At 49.4% G+C, this 14,902-nt stretch overlaps 1 protein-coding gene across 1 annotated transcript in view; it reads left to right on the forward strand.

Annotated features, from left to right (window-relative positions):
• f2 (coagulation factor II (thrombin)) overlaps positions 1 to 14,902 on the forward strand; it is a 160,523-nt gene that overhangs the window by 111,955 nt on the left and 33,666 nt on the right. The window contains exons 9-11 of the mRNA XM_072518841.1: positions 309 to 432; positions 1,549 to 1,716; positions 3,266 to 3,439. Coding sequence (XP_072374942.1) covers positions 309 to 432; positions 1,549 to 1,716; positions 3,266 to 3,439 — 466 coding nt within the window. The remainder of the gene's footprint in view (positions 1 to 308; positions 433 to 1,548; positions 1,717 to 3,265; positions 3,440 to 14,902) is intronic.

Raw genomic sequence — 14,902 nt, forward strand, 5'->3', positions numbered from 1 at the left:
ATACCACCCAACAGCCAACCATCCTATTGACATCATGTCCTTATTATGCAGATCAGATGGGGCACACTAACTACCTTAGTACTTGCGGGCATTAGTGTCACCTAGCAGGAGTAAAAGCATAGGACTGCACTGAGACTCAGCCTGTCTGAAAAGGTAAGGTGGACCCAAGGGAGAACTCAGTGTTGTAATGGAACAACTTTAGCCTGCACCCAGGATGCTCTGACATTCGATAGTTTATTATCGTGGTATTAACATAAGATCAGATGGAAGTTGTAGACAAAGATTGATTCAGCATGCTCTCTTTCTAGACTGCGGTCGGAGACCATTGTTTGAAAAAGTAAACAAAGAAGATAATGGAGAAAGCTCAATGCTGGAATCCCAGCAAGAGCGGATTGTGCATGGCACAGATGTTGAAGTAGGAAGTGCACCATGGTAATGTCTTTCCCGTCTACGTATTTATGTTTAATGGTTTATACAGGAGGGATTGTTTGCAAAGGGCATCAGTCAGCCAGCCTTGTTGACACTCAAGTGCATTGTTGCTATACTAAAGGGTTCTGGGGACACTTGGTGTAAAAGGCATTTAAGTGTCCAATCAGCCATGATCGCATTAAATAGTGGAACAGGCTGGACGGACTGAATGACCTATTCCTGTTCCTATGTTTCTATGTCCCTGACCCGCAATACAGCTCGACAATTGGTAATGTCCCTCCTGTACAGGGCCAATAAGTGAATGTGGGCAGCCATTTCAACAAGTCCACTTCTTATCATGAAGATTAATGCATAAATAGGTAAAAAAAATGTTTTGGCCTCCCTTGTTAACCACGGAGTGAGGAAGAGAATCCCTGTGAAAACTCTGGCCTTGTGATCTTGTGTTTCCCTCCCTTGTTATTTCACAGCTACCTCCCGATTTAGCGAAAGGACAAGATTCAATAAGGTTACCAGCTGAAAGTTTTTATCCTTCTGAATTCATTGACTATACTGGAGTACTTCCTGGATGCTACCAAGTGGCTACTCCCCATGTGTAAGTCCAGCCAGCGAGTCCTGAATTCCAAGCCCACTCACTGCTGGCGACTGACATTCTCTGGCCGTCTCTTCTTGTAGGGTATCTTTGGATGGTGGTCAGAGGCAGGAACCCAGGCTGTTGTTTCTCCTCATTAATTCAAGTTGCTTAGACTAAATATAGTGATACGTTAACGTGGCACAAACCACAGCCAAATATGGAGTCTTGCTGCATCCACACTCTTCAGCACTATGAAGTGTGTTGAAGCAGCCTGAGGATGTGGAAGGCACCATATAAATGCAAGTTCCTTCTTGTTCCAAAGTCTTCTCATTACTCAGAGATCTGACTTTACAACTCCAGTGGCCCAGCAAGTAAATGCACTGCTGTTAACCACCTTGGCTTGGGTTTTAAGAAGATGGCCCCTTTTTCTGGGTTCACACATTTTCCCCCACCTTTTCTCGCAAACTGCACAATTTTAGGTAACAACCTCCTAGCAGAATTTCAGCCTAATTTGTCTTTTTTAAATGTTCTATTTTTTTCCTTGACAGGCAAGTGATGCTGTACCGCAAAAGCCCACAGCAGCTGCTGTGTGGTGGCAGTCTAGTGAGTGACCGATGGATTATTACTGCAGCACACTGTATCTTGTATCCACCATGGGGCAAGAACTTCACAGAAAAGGATATCGTTGTCCGTCTTGGGAAGCATGAACGATCTGGGTAGGCTAGAAAGATACCAGTCAACGCCACAAAAAACAGATTTCTGGTCATTTTCACATTACTCGTTGTGTGAGCTTGATGTGTGCAAATTCTGCATTACACCAGTGTATATTCTTCAAATTATTTCATTGGCTGTGAAGTACTAAGAGATGTCCTGAGCTTGTGAATGGCTCTACTTATGAAAAGCAAATCTTTCTTGTTCCTTTGATCATAGATTATAAGTGAAAATGGACAAGGCCAAGTGAAAAGAATCAAAATCACTTCTTAAAACTTCATCCTTTAATTTGCAAATGATCGGAAACCAAAGTAGGTGGGACTCAGATTCAGGTCTCTTAACTACTCCTGGCAAGTAGTTTTTGATTCGTGAAAACTACACCTTCCGGTTCCACCCTGCTTCTGCAAATAGGAGCAAGCTCGAAGGGCCGAATGGTCTCCTGCTCCTATTTTCTATCAATGCGGTCGCAGGAAGTGTTATGGTTCATTCAGTGCCATTCCGCATAGCGAAGGATTTGAACAATCTGGGTGTAAAGACATCAGATGGTAGAAATTATACTGTGTTGGACTGCACTGCAGGAACAGTCCTTTAGGTGAGCCAGGCCAAAGGCCTGATTAAAATTGGGCCTCAGGCCTCACTTTAATTAAGGCCAATAACTCACTGGTGAAAGAACCATCAGCTTCAGGCCACTTAACTGAGACACTTCAGCAAAAGGATTTAATAGCAAGGGAAATGGCAATGGTCAGGTTGATTGCAAAGAGGATGAGGCAGATAATACTAATTGTGAAACAGGAAGGGAAGACATGCAGGAGAGGGAGGAAGTGGGAGGCAATTTTCTGTCTAATCTTTCTTTGTAGGAAGCATGTTTGTTGCATTAGTGGTACCTTGGGTCATTGGTTAGGCCATATGTAAGCCCAGTCCCCTGACTGCAGTCGGCTAATGTAGTAGCAGCCCAATTTTGGAAAGAAGTCCTCAACAGGCTTTAGGCCCCATATTTTGAATGTTCCTGATGGCTTTCGGATGTAAACCTGGGACACAGAAACAGACTCGACAAACTTAACTGTGAGAGCTGTGCAGATTGATTGCAGCCCCCCTCACTGCTAAATTAATATATTTTACAGCCGTTTCACACACACAAACTGGCTGCAATTCATACCACTCTCTACTGCCAGTAGGTCATGAAAATGCATGACCATACAGCCCTGGTCTGGTTGAGCATTCACCATAGGCTGGGATTAACCAAAACTCAGGGTAGCCAGATACTTCTAACATTTGAATCTCATTGACTCAGCTCCATAAACTGCACTTTACATTGGAAGCACATTTAGAGCGCAAAGATTAGGAATGTGTGGAAAGGTGTACAATGTTGCTTTGTACACAGAGATTTGTTTTTCTTAATTGCACCTTATTTCCTAAACTCTTTCCCTTTCTGCCAACATTCCCTTATTACTTATGTGCTTTCCTTTCTTTCCTGTCACATCTTCCCTTCTCGAGATTCACCCCTTTGTTCCCGTTGTGCCAATAACATTTGTTGTTGATTCTTTTATCCTTTAGATACGAAAACAAAAGAGAAAAAATTATTGCACTTGACAAAATTATTGTCCATCATAAATATGACTGGAGAACAAACCTTAACCGTGATATTGCATTATTGCATATGAAGAAAGCCATTGTGTTCACTGAGTATATATCACCCATCTGCCTACCCAACAAAGATGTCACCAGCAGGTTAGCATTTAATGCTATTTGGTCTTTTCACCTTTTTATGCTCTTAGACAGGCACATAAGCTTTTATTGTCTCAATAATAACAATAATAATCTTTATTGTCACAAGTAGGCTTACAATAATGCTGCAAAGACGTTCCTGTGAAAAGCCCCTAGTCGCCACATCCCGGTGCCTCTTCGGGTCCACAGAGGGAGAATTTAGAATGTTCAAATTACCTAACAGCTCGTCTTTCGGGACTTGTGGGAGGAAACCGGAGGACCCGGAGGAAACCCACGCAGATACGGGGAGAACGTGCAGACTCCGCACAGGCAGTGACCCAAGCCGAGAATCGATCCTGGAACCCTGGAACTGTGAAGCAACAGTGCTAACCACTGTGCTACCGTGCTTCCCTAACCGGGTTTGGCAGTGAGAGGCACAAATGCCCGGATGCGACTTCCGGTGGCTGCCATGGAGTGACTGGTCACATATTTGGTAGCTCCCGCTCATGGTGGTCTTTTTGTGGCCTTTGTCCCGGTTTGCAGCAGGAATTTTGGAGGTAAAAGGCATAGAAGTGAGAGCAGAAGAGAATGACCCCTAGTTTATGGAGCGGCGGACCAGAAGTACCCGGAAAAAAGCAAATCAGTTGGCTGAGTCGGGTGAGGAGCTGGCAACACACTCGGAGATGGCGGAGGGGCAGGGAGCGGCCCTGCCGGCTCAATGGTTGATGGAGCAGCTGGTGAGATTCTTGAATGAGAAGTTCACCCAGCAGCAGAAGGAAAGTTTGGAAGACCTGGCTCTGACGATGGACTCGATCAAGGAGGTGGTTGATCGCATGGAGACGAGATTGGCAGCCCAGGGGCAGGCGATCCAGAGGTTGGAGGAGCTGGCGGGGGAGCATGAGGAACAGTCCACCTCGATGGCAGTGGAGATTGGGCTGATTCGTGACCAGCAAAAGCGACTGCTGGAGAAAGTGGAGAACCTGGAGAACTGTTCTCGTAGGCAGAACATCAGGATCGTGGGCCTGCCGGAGGGGAGCGAAGGAACAGATGCGGGTGCGTACATTGGGAATATGCTGGAGTAGCTGCTTGGGGAAGGTGCGTTTAACCGGCTGTTGGAGGTGGATCAAACCCACAGGGCACTGATGCGCAAGCCCCAGGGGGGGGGGGGTGAGCCGCCCGGGGCAATGGCGGTACGAGGCGATGCAACTGGGAAGGCGTTGAGAATCGTGTGTATCAGGACCTGGGGGCAGAACTGGTGCAGAGGAGGACGAGCTTTAATAAGGTCAAGTCAGCCCTTACAAGAAGGGTGTAAAGTACGGACTACTGTACCCGGCTGGCCTATGGGTGAACTATGGGGGCCGGGAGTTGTACTTTGGCTCGGCGGAGGAGGCAGTGGACTTTGTGAAAGCGAATGGACAGGCAGGAGAAGGACGACCTTGAACTTTGATGGAGGAGAAGTGGAGTGAATGTACTGTACTGTGAAAATCTTTGGGGTTTTGGATTCGGGTTTCTTTTGTTTTATTGTTTTTCTGTTTTTTGGGGGTTAGGCTGGTTTACAGTTCTTTGTTAAGGAATGTGGGGTGGGTCTCTATGTTTGGACCTTGGGAGGGATTGTTTGTTTGTTTTTACTTCCTGCCTTTGTTTTGACTGTTTGCACTAGGAGTGGGGGAAGGCGTATCAGTGGGAGTAGGATGCTCGCCGCCATTGGTGGGGGCTGCCAGGCTAGCTGGGCGGGCTAGTTCACCGAAGCAAAGTGGGGGGTGAGCTGAAGATCTCTGGAGGTGGGGGCTGGAGGGGGAGTGTGAGTGGGGGGTTTGGGTGGAGGGATGTTTATACTGCTAACGGGGAGGGGACTTTCAAAGTGAAGGAGGAGGAGGGTTGGTGACGGTAGTTGCCCAAGGGCGGGCCAGGGGAGGTTTGGGACATGGGCCGAAGACTGGCCTAGGAGAGGTTATGGTTGATCGGCAGGGGAGGGGGGGTGGGGTGCCCCGACCTGGCTGGTTAGGGGGAACGTTCGGGGACTGAATGGGCCAGTCAAAAGGGTTAGCGCACTTAAGGCAACTGAAAGCGGACGTGGCCATTTTGCAGGAGATACATCTGAAGGTGGGGGATCAGATTAGGTTAAAGAAGGGATGGGTTGGACAGGTGTTCCATTCGGGGTTAGACTTTAAAACGAGGGGGTGACGATCTTGGTTAATATGTGGGTGGCATTCGAGGTGGGGAATATAGAAGTGGGCCTGGGGGGTAGGTATGTTATGGTTAGTGGGAAACTGGAAGGAATAGCCTTGGTGTTGGTAAATATTGGCCACACGCATAGAGGATTGTGTCCCAGTGGTAATAGGGGAGGACCAGACGGGATTTGTTAAGGGATGACACTTGCCGTCCAACAATAGGCGGCTCCTTAACGTAATAATTATGCCTGCGGAAGGGCATGAGGTTGAGATGGTGGATAAGAAAAGGCCTTTGATCAGGTGGAGTGGAAATATTTGTGGGAGGTTCTGGGACAGATTGGGTTTGGGCAGGGATTTGTGGATTGGGTCCGGTTGCTATACCAGGCACCGGTGATGAACTTAAGAGCAAATCGGGTGCGATCGGATTATTTTAGACTGTGTTGGGGGATGAGGCAGGGATGTCCACTCTCCACACTACTGTTTGCCCTGGCCATGGAGTCTATGGCAATGGCGCTGAGAGCATCGAACATTTGGCAGGGGATAGTGAGGGGGGGGGGGGGGGAGGTGGAACACAGGGTCTTGCTCCATGCGAATGATTTACCCCTTTACATAACAAACCCATTGGGGGGAATTGCAGGAATTATGGAGATATTGGAGGAATTTGGCCGGTTCTCAGGTTACAAACTGAATATGGACAAGAGTGAGGTTTTTTGCCATCCAGGCAAGGGGGCAGGAGAGGAGACTGAGGGAGATGCTGTTCAAGGTGGTGGGAGGGAGTTTGAGGTACCTGGGTATTCAAGTGGCAAGGGACTGGGGTCAGCTTCAGAAATTAAATTTGGGCAGGTTGATAGAGCAGATGATAGGGGACTTCCGAAGGTGGGATGTGCTTCCGCTGTCACTGGCGGGGAGGGTACAGACTGTGAAAATCACAGTCCTCCCGAGATTGCAATTCATTTTCCAGTGCCTCCCAATTTACATCCCTAAGGCGTTCTTTAGGAAGATGAATGCGGCGATCTCGGGTTTTATATGGGCCGGGAAAGCCCCACGGGTGAAGAAGGTCCTACTTGAGCGGGGGCGCGGGGAGGGGGGCTTGGCCCTTCCGAACTTTATTAACTATTACTGGGCGACTAATATATCGATGGTTAGGAAGTGGGTAGTGGGGAAGGGGGTCGGTGTGGGAGCGGGTAGAGGTGACATCCTGTAAGGGCACGAGTTTGAAGACTTTGTTAACGGCACTGCTGCCCTTCACGCCGACTTGGCACTCCACAAGCCCAATGGTAGTGGCAGCCCTGAGGGTGTGGGGGCAATGGGGCTCCAGGGGGGGTTGGACGGGAACTTTTGGAGGTGGCAGCAGGCAGGGATTGAGAGATTTGGAGATCTTTTCATTGAGGAGGGCTTCCCAAGTTTGGAGGAGCTAGAGGAAGAGTTTGAGTTGCCGGGAGAAATGGGCTTTGGTACTTACAAGTGCGGGATTTTGTCCGGAGGCAGGTCCCGGGCTTCCCTCGCCTCCCACTAAGAGGGCAACAGGATAAGGTGATGTCAAAAACAGGGGTCGGAGAGGGGAGGATCTCGGAAATATATAAGGAACTGATGGAGTGGGAAGGGTTCCCAAAAGGGGAGGTGAAGAGGAACTTGGAGGAAGAATTGGGAGGGTAGTTGGAAGTCGGGTTATGGGAGAAGGCTCTGAGGAGAGTCAATGCATCCTCGTCGTGTGCCAGGTTCAGCCTGATCCAATTCAAGGTGGTCCACAGGACTCATATGACTGTGGCCCAGATCAGCAGATTTTTTGAGGAGGCAGAGGACAGGTGTGGGCAGTGTGGGGAAGTCCTGCGGATCATGTACATGTGTTTTGGGAGTGTATGAGGCTGAGGAGATTTTGGCAGGGATTTTCGGATGTCATGTCCGAGGTCCTGGAAGGGAGGGTTACTCTGAGTCCAGAGGCAACAATATTTGGAGTGTCGGAAGATCTGGGAGCCCAGGGGGGGAAAGAGGCCGATGTTTTGGCCTTTACCTCCCTGGTGGCCCGGAGATGGATTCTGTTGGGATGGAGGAACTCAAAGCCTCCAAAGCCGGGTGTTTGCATCGGCGACATGGCAGGGTTTCTTAGGTTAGAGAAAATTAAGTTTGCCTTAAGGGGTTCACTCCTCCGTTGTTATCTTCAATTGTTCTGCACTCTTGGTACCACGTTATGTTCTGTGTTATGGCCGTGGTAAAGATGCACACAGAACATCTAGTTCTTTGACGAGTAAGATAGTTTATTAAAAAGGTGAACACTTGGAATGATAACGAACAAACTATAATACTAGCGGTAACTAATAATTGAATTCAGTGAATTCTCCTGCAGCTACTTCTAGTGCGACTGTCCTTTAGTATGACTTATCACCAACTGCCAGATCTCTCAAGTCACATGGTGGATCTCTATCGCCACCTGCTGGTCGGTGGTCGTATCGATCACTATGGGCATCGATAGATAACTATATACATTGATATATGCATATCACCACACCCACCAAAAGCGACAAACATGGGAACCCCTTAAAAACGATGACCGGCAGTGTTCAAAACTCTCTTCGCAGGATGTTTTGTCTGTTTTCAAAATTCATTCGAGAGCCCAACAACTTGTTTCCTGTGTTTCTTGCAGAGGAAAAAGGATAAGTCTTTAATAGAAAAGTGGCACATGACTGCAGTGGGAGCCTGCTGAAACTGACAAGCATTTAAAACTGTGACCACAGATAAATATTAAACAACCATGCATTAAGACAAACTCACCAGATCAGTTTAGACTCGTCCCAGGGCCAAACCAAATGAAAAAAATGGGTGACCTGGAGAACAGAACTCTTAAGCTCCTGGAGAACATCAAGTCTCAGTAAGAAAGCAGAAAAGGTCCGGATTAACACTTTTTTTGACAAGTTTGGTGAACTTGCTGATGATGTAATCATAATCAGTGCAACTTCCATGAAATACTGACAGCCGTTGAAAAAGTTTTAACCTTAAAGCTGAGGAAAGTTCAGAGCTTAAAAAGAGACTTAGAACCCACCCATCCTCCCCCCAGGTAAGCAAAGACAGTACCTGAACAAACCACACAAAGGCGTCAGAGAGGCATATCACTTTCTGGAAACCCCAGTAATATATCTTTATGGAAGGCCTGTGGCAGACGTCCAAATTATTTCCTTTATAAAGATGTGGGCACATTTCCAGAACTGTATCGGCAGCTGGTACTGGATGACAAGGAAAAAGCACTGCGGAAGGTGGATCAAGAAAAGCCATGTAATCAGAGAGTGTTCATCACAAAGCTGAGTTGGAAGAACTCAGCCTGAAGTACAGCCAAACAGGACAGCAGATAAGAAAGGCACTCACAAGAGGTAATTGCCTTAAAAGGCTCTTTGGTGAAACAATGTGTATTCCTGGAAAAATACGACTAGTTGGAAAAGATGTTGAATGCAGTTTCAGAAAAGGCTGTGTTCGAGCTATCAGCAATGACAAGCTATACACTGATCCGCAGAGTGAGAAGACATGAGCTGAACAGTTGAAAGAGCCGCTAATTGTCCTTCAGGATCAGATCCAAAAACAATCCATTATCTTTCAGTCCCCAAGGCAGGATAAAGAATACCTCGAGCAGCAGAACGGCAGAACACTGAATGAAATGCTATTAAATTACAAGAAAACACAAGGAGTACGTGAGCTTTGCAATGAAAAAGGGCTTTCAGATGCTATGAGGATCCCTCAGATCAGAGTTTGTCACTCTGGAACATTACAAAGCGAAACTAAATGAATATAATCCCATTCTGAAAGAATCGATGAAGCAGTTTTCAGAGAAGACTCAGGAATGCTTACTATTCCGGGAGGAATAAAAATTAATCTGCGGTGCTGAAGGAAACAGTTGCATGTTTGGAAGGAACCTTGGAAAAATATTACATTTACAAAGAGGATGAAAATGACAAGCAATCGGACTGGGTTTCTGTGGCTATGACTCATCTTTCATTCTCACTCCACAGTATAAATATTTCCCACTTTCTCTGTCTGTTAGCTTTGACAAAGAGTCATTGGACTCGAAACGTTAGCTCTTTTCTCTCCCTACAGATGTTGCCAGACCTGCTGAGATTTTCCAGCATTTTCTCTTTCACCCTCAGTATGTCTACCCCCCTGGCTCTCATCCCTAGCAGGAATGGAGGTCTGTCCCACCCAGCTCTTCCTTACCCGCAGTCTGAGGGATCCTCATTGCATCTGAAAGCCCTTCAACAGGTTTTCCTTTTTCATTGCAAAGCTCAAGTACTGAGGACAATGTTCACTGTGATGAGAATGGTTACGGACCCAGGGAGAACGTACGTCATGATCAGCGGTGTCTTAGATGGGGCACCAGTAGTCCTGGTAAACGTGAACGCTCCCAACTGGGATGACACGGAGTTTATAAAGATGATCATGGCGGAAATTCCCAATGTCGACACACACCAACTGATCATGGGAGGGGACTTTAACTGTGTACAGGACCCACGGACAGACAGGTCAAACCCCAAAACAGGGAGGGCTTTCAACTTGGCGAAAGAACTCGGCATATTTATGGAGCAGATGGGGGCAGTGGACACATGCCATTTCATCCACAAAGGGGAGCAGTTCTCCTTCTTTTTCCAGGTACATAATATATATACCCATATTGACTTCTTTGTAGTGTGGAAATTGGTGCTTCCAGGGACAGTAAGGGCAGAATACTCCGCGACCATGATCTCCAACCACACTCTACATTACATGGATGTGAGGTTGGAGACGGGCCATACTCAACGGCCCCCATGGAGGTTGGACAGGGCCCTCCTGACCGATAAGGCTTTCTGCGAGAAAATATCACAGGCCATAGACAAGTAATGTTACTAATAACCGGAACAGAGAGGTCTCACCCTCCATGCTCTGGGAGGCGCTGAAGGCTGTGATCAAGGGGGAAATTAGTGCTTACAAAGTACAAAGAGACAGGGAAGAGAGCAGCTAGGTGACAGCTAATCAACTCCGTACTGGAAGTAGACCGGCAATACTCCGAGGTCCTGACCATAGAGCTCCTGGAGGAGAGGAAAAAGCTACAAATGAACTTCAACCTGCTCTCCATGAGGAAAGCAGTGCACCAACTCCGCCAGACACGGGGGAATCCTGTACAAGCACAGAGACAAAGCCAGCCACCTGCTGGCTCACCGGCTGAGAAAGGAGGCAGCCACGAGGGAATTAGCACAGATTAGAGACAGCAGCGGCAAACCAGTAGCGGAGCCGGAAATGGTCAAGGCGGCATTTGAGGCCTTCTACATGGGCTGTACATCTCCGAGCTTCCCAAAGGGAACTTGGGGATGAAACAGTTCCTTGATGGACTGGCCATACCAGTTGTGGGGAGGATAGGAGGCGGGGGCTGAAAGCACCAATAGGACTGGGAGAAGTCATTGAGAGCAAGCCCATGCAGGCGGGGAAGGTGCTGGGACCAGACGGGTTCCCAGCGGACTTCTACAAAACATTCGCGGCAGCACTGGCCCCGCACCTCCCAGAGATGTTCACAGATTCACTGGCAAGGGGCACTTTGCCGCCTATGCTAGAAGCGGTGACAGAAGACCAGACAGGCTTTTTCAAGGATAGACAGCTAACATCGAACATCAGGCACCTGCTAAACGTGATAATTATCCCATCCACGGAGAGAACACCAGAGGTGATCGTCTCCCTGGTCACAGAAAAGGCTTTCGACAGAGTCGAATGGGAGTACCTCACAGATGGACTGGAGCAGTTCGGGTTTGGAACAAGGTCCACCGCCTGGGTGATGCTCCTGTACAAAGCTTCCACAGTGAGCGTACAGACAAATACCACCAACTCTAAGTATTTCCAGCTTCATAGAGGCACAAGGCAGGGATGCCCGTTATCCCTGCAGCTGTTTGCCCTAGCGATCGAACCACTAGCAATCACGTTCAGGGCGGTAAAGAACTGGAGGGGGATCCGAAGAGGAGGCAGAGGGCACAGATTCACGCTCTATGCGGATGACCTGCTCCTCTACATCTCAGACCCACAAAGTAGTATGGAAGGAATCATGGTGTTCTTGAAAGATTTTGGAACCTTCCCAGGCTACAAACTCAACCTGAGCAAAAGTGAGATCTTCCCGGTGAACCCGCAAGGGGGAAGGACAGAGCAGGGGAGATCTGGGGATCCAAATTGCCCATGACCGGACAAGTGGAACCTGACTAGCCTGGTGGAGAAAGTTAAAAAGGACCTACAGAGGTGGGATACACTCCCACTCACCCTGGCGGGTAGAGTGCAGATGATCAAGATGAACATACTGCCCAAGATTCCCTTCCGATTCAGATCTACATCCCGAAGACCTTTTTCAACTCAGTGGAAAAGTCGGCATGGAGTCTGTGTGTGTGTGTGTGTGTGTGCGTGTGTGGGCAGGGCGGGGTGGGGGAGCGGTGAGGAACATAAGGATCCCCTCCAAAACCTGCAATATTACCACTGGACAGCAACAGCGGAAAGAGTAAAGCGGTGGGTAAAGGAGCTGGAGGCCGAATGGATGAGAATAGAGGAAGTCTCCTGCAGGGGGACCTCCCTCCGAGCCCTGGCCACAGCAACACTCTCATCACCACCAGCCATACACTCAATGAGCCCAGTGGTGATAGCCACTCTCAGGTTGTGGAATCAGCTACAACAACATTTTGGTCTAACCAAGATGTCCATTAATGCCCATATCTGCAACAATCGCAGGTCCGCGCCAGCCAAAATGGATGCCACCTTCAAAAGGTGGAGACAGGACGGGGGGACATTGACAGTTGGCGACTTCTACACAGATAACAGACTGACAATGCTAGAGGAAGTGACAGAGAAGTTCGAACTGACCAGGGGAAACAAATTAAGATATATGCAAATCAAAAACTTCTTACATAGGGAAACGTAGACATACCCACGACCATCGCAACAATCCCTATTAGAGGACCTACTGGACATGGACATTCCAGAGAGGGGAAACTGCGGCCACCTGTATGAGCGACTACTGTGAAGTGTACGCTCAGCACTGGATGAAACAAGGGAAAAATGGGAAGAGGACCTATGGTTTGAAATAGGGTGGGGACTCTGGAGCGAAGTACTGCACAGGGTTAACTCCACCTCCACTTGCGCAAGGCTAAACCTATTGCAGCTAAAAGTGGTACACAGAGCTCACTTAACAAGAACCCGATAAGCAAGAACCCGGAGGTCGAGGACAGATGTGAATGTTGCCAAGGAGGCCCGGCCAACCACGCCCACATGTTCTGGTCTTGCCCCAGACTTGCTGAGTTCTGGGCAGCCTTCTTCGAGACAAAGTCAAAAGTGGTGGGATGAGCGTGAAACCATGCCCGAGACTGGCAGTCTTCGGGTATCAGAACAGCCAGAACTCTTTCTGGGGAAGAGGGCCTATGCCCTTGCCTTTGCCTCCCTAATCGCCTGCCGAAGAATCCTGCTCGGCTGACGATGAGCAGCACGACCCAAAGCTGCAAACTGGCTGTCCGACCTATCGGAATTTCTCCAAATGGAGAAAATCAAATTCACCATCCGGGGGTTGAAAGGGGGCTTCCACAAAATGTGGGAGCCATTCAACAATCTGTTCCAAGACCTGTTTGTAGCCAACAGTCCAATAAACCAGGGAGAGGTGGGATCCACAGAAGAACAATAGACACAACCTGGAGGGCGGGGGGAGGGGGGGGGGGTTGCGAGCAGGGGGGGAAAGAGGGACGGAGGAAACAAGGAAGCACAGAACCCAACCAGACTATGGTATTATCAGGTATTGCAGCACCCGAGAGGCTGAAGTTCCATTGGTCAAACCTGGGGGTTTACCATTGGCTGTTTAGTATGTAGCTCCACCAGATAGGCGGGGTATAAGAGTCGGTGCTGTCCCAGCAGCCCTCATTCTGTACCTGAGCTGCTGGGGAACAGTTCTAGTCTATTAAAGCCTTCAGTTATGCTTTAACCTCGCCTTTGCAGTAATTGATCGTGCATCAATTTAATAGACTACACTTAAGCAGAGAAGATGGATTTCCGAATCAAGCCGGAGTGTCTGCAACTCAGTCCCCATGCGGTGAACTCAGCGGCGATTTTCAAACACTGGCTGGCGTGTTTCAAAGGCTACCTTGAGACGGCTGGAGGCACACCCATGGGGGAGCAGAAGCTGCATCTCCTGCACTCAAGGATAAGCCCTGGGATCTACACCCTCATTGAGGAGGCGGAAGACTTCGATGCAGCAATCAAACTTTTAAAAGGACATTATATCCGCCCTGTAAACCAGGTCTACGCATGTCACCTGCTTGCAACGAGACGACAAAGCCCCGGGGAATCGTTGGAGGAGTTCTACCGTGCGCTGCTGGTGCTGGGCAGAAGCTGTGGCTGCCTGCAAGTTTCGACGAGCGACCACACGGAACTCCTAATCCGGGATGCCTTCGTAGCAGGTATGAGCTCCTCAGAGATCCACCAGAGTCTTTTAGAGAAAGACACCCTGGGACTGAGAGAGGCACGGGCCCTGGCAGGGTCCATGGACGTTGCCTCCAGGAATGCACAATCCTATGTGCCCGACCGCGCAGCGGCCCCCTGGGCAGCGTGGAATCCCATAGCGGCAGCCCCACAGACCTTCCCCCTGTGCCCACAGGCCTGCACTGTAAGGCGGCCCGCCAACTCCGATGGGCCCCGCTGTTTCTTCTGCGGGCAAGAAAAGCCCCCCCGCCAGCGCTGCCCGGCCCGCACATCCACCTGCAAAGGGTGCAGCAAGAGGGGCCATTTTGTGGGGGTCTGCCAGGCACGAGCGGTGGCCGCGGTCTCCAGCGGCGACTCCGGGCTGCCACAGCGAACTTCCCCTAGGGCCCCAGGCAGCCAGCAGTCACCGCCAACCCCGTATCCTAGGGCCACGTGCAGCCCACGAGCGCCGCCATCTTGTTCCCCGGACACCGCGCTGGACGGATGGAAGCCGCCATTTTGTCCATCTCCGACCACCATGTGCGACCCATGGGAGACGCCACCTTGGATGGGGCCCCAGGACCCCAGCCCGGCCGACTATACACTGCCCGATCAAAATTCACAGCTACTGCGTCTGGCCTCGGTGACTCTGGACCAAACTCGACATCGAACACTCTCAACAGCAACGACGACGGTCTTCATCAACGGCCACGAGACGTCCTGCCTGATCGACTCTGGGAGCACGGAGAGCTTTATACACCCCGACACGGTAAGGCGCTGTTCACTTTTTACCCACCCTGCAAATCAAAGAATCTCCCTGGCCTCCGGTTCCCACACAGCGGAGATAAAGGGGTTCTGCCTAGCAAAGCTCACAGTCCAAGGAAGGAAA

The sequence above is a fragment of the Scyliorhinus torazame genome, chromosome 10 (assembly GCF_047496885.1).
Source record: "Scyliorhinus torazame isolate Kashiwa2021f chromosome 10, sScyTor2.1, whole genome shotgun sequence".
In the NCBI taxonomy this organism is placed as follows: domain Eukaryota; kingdom Metazoa; phylum Chordata; class Chondrichthyes; order Carcharhiniformes; family Scyliorhinidae; genus Scyliorhinus; species Scyliorhinus torazame.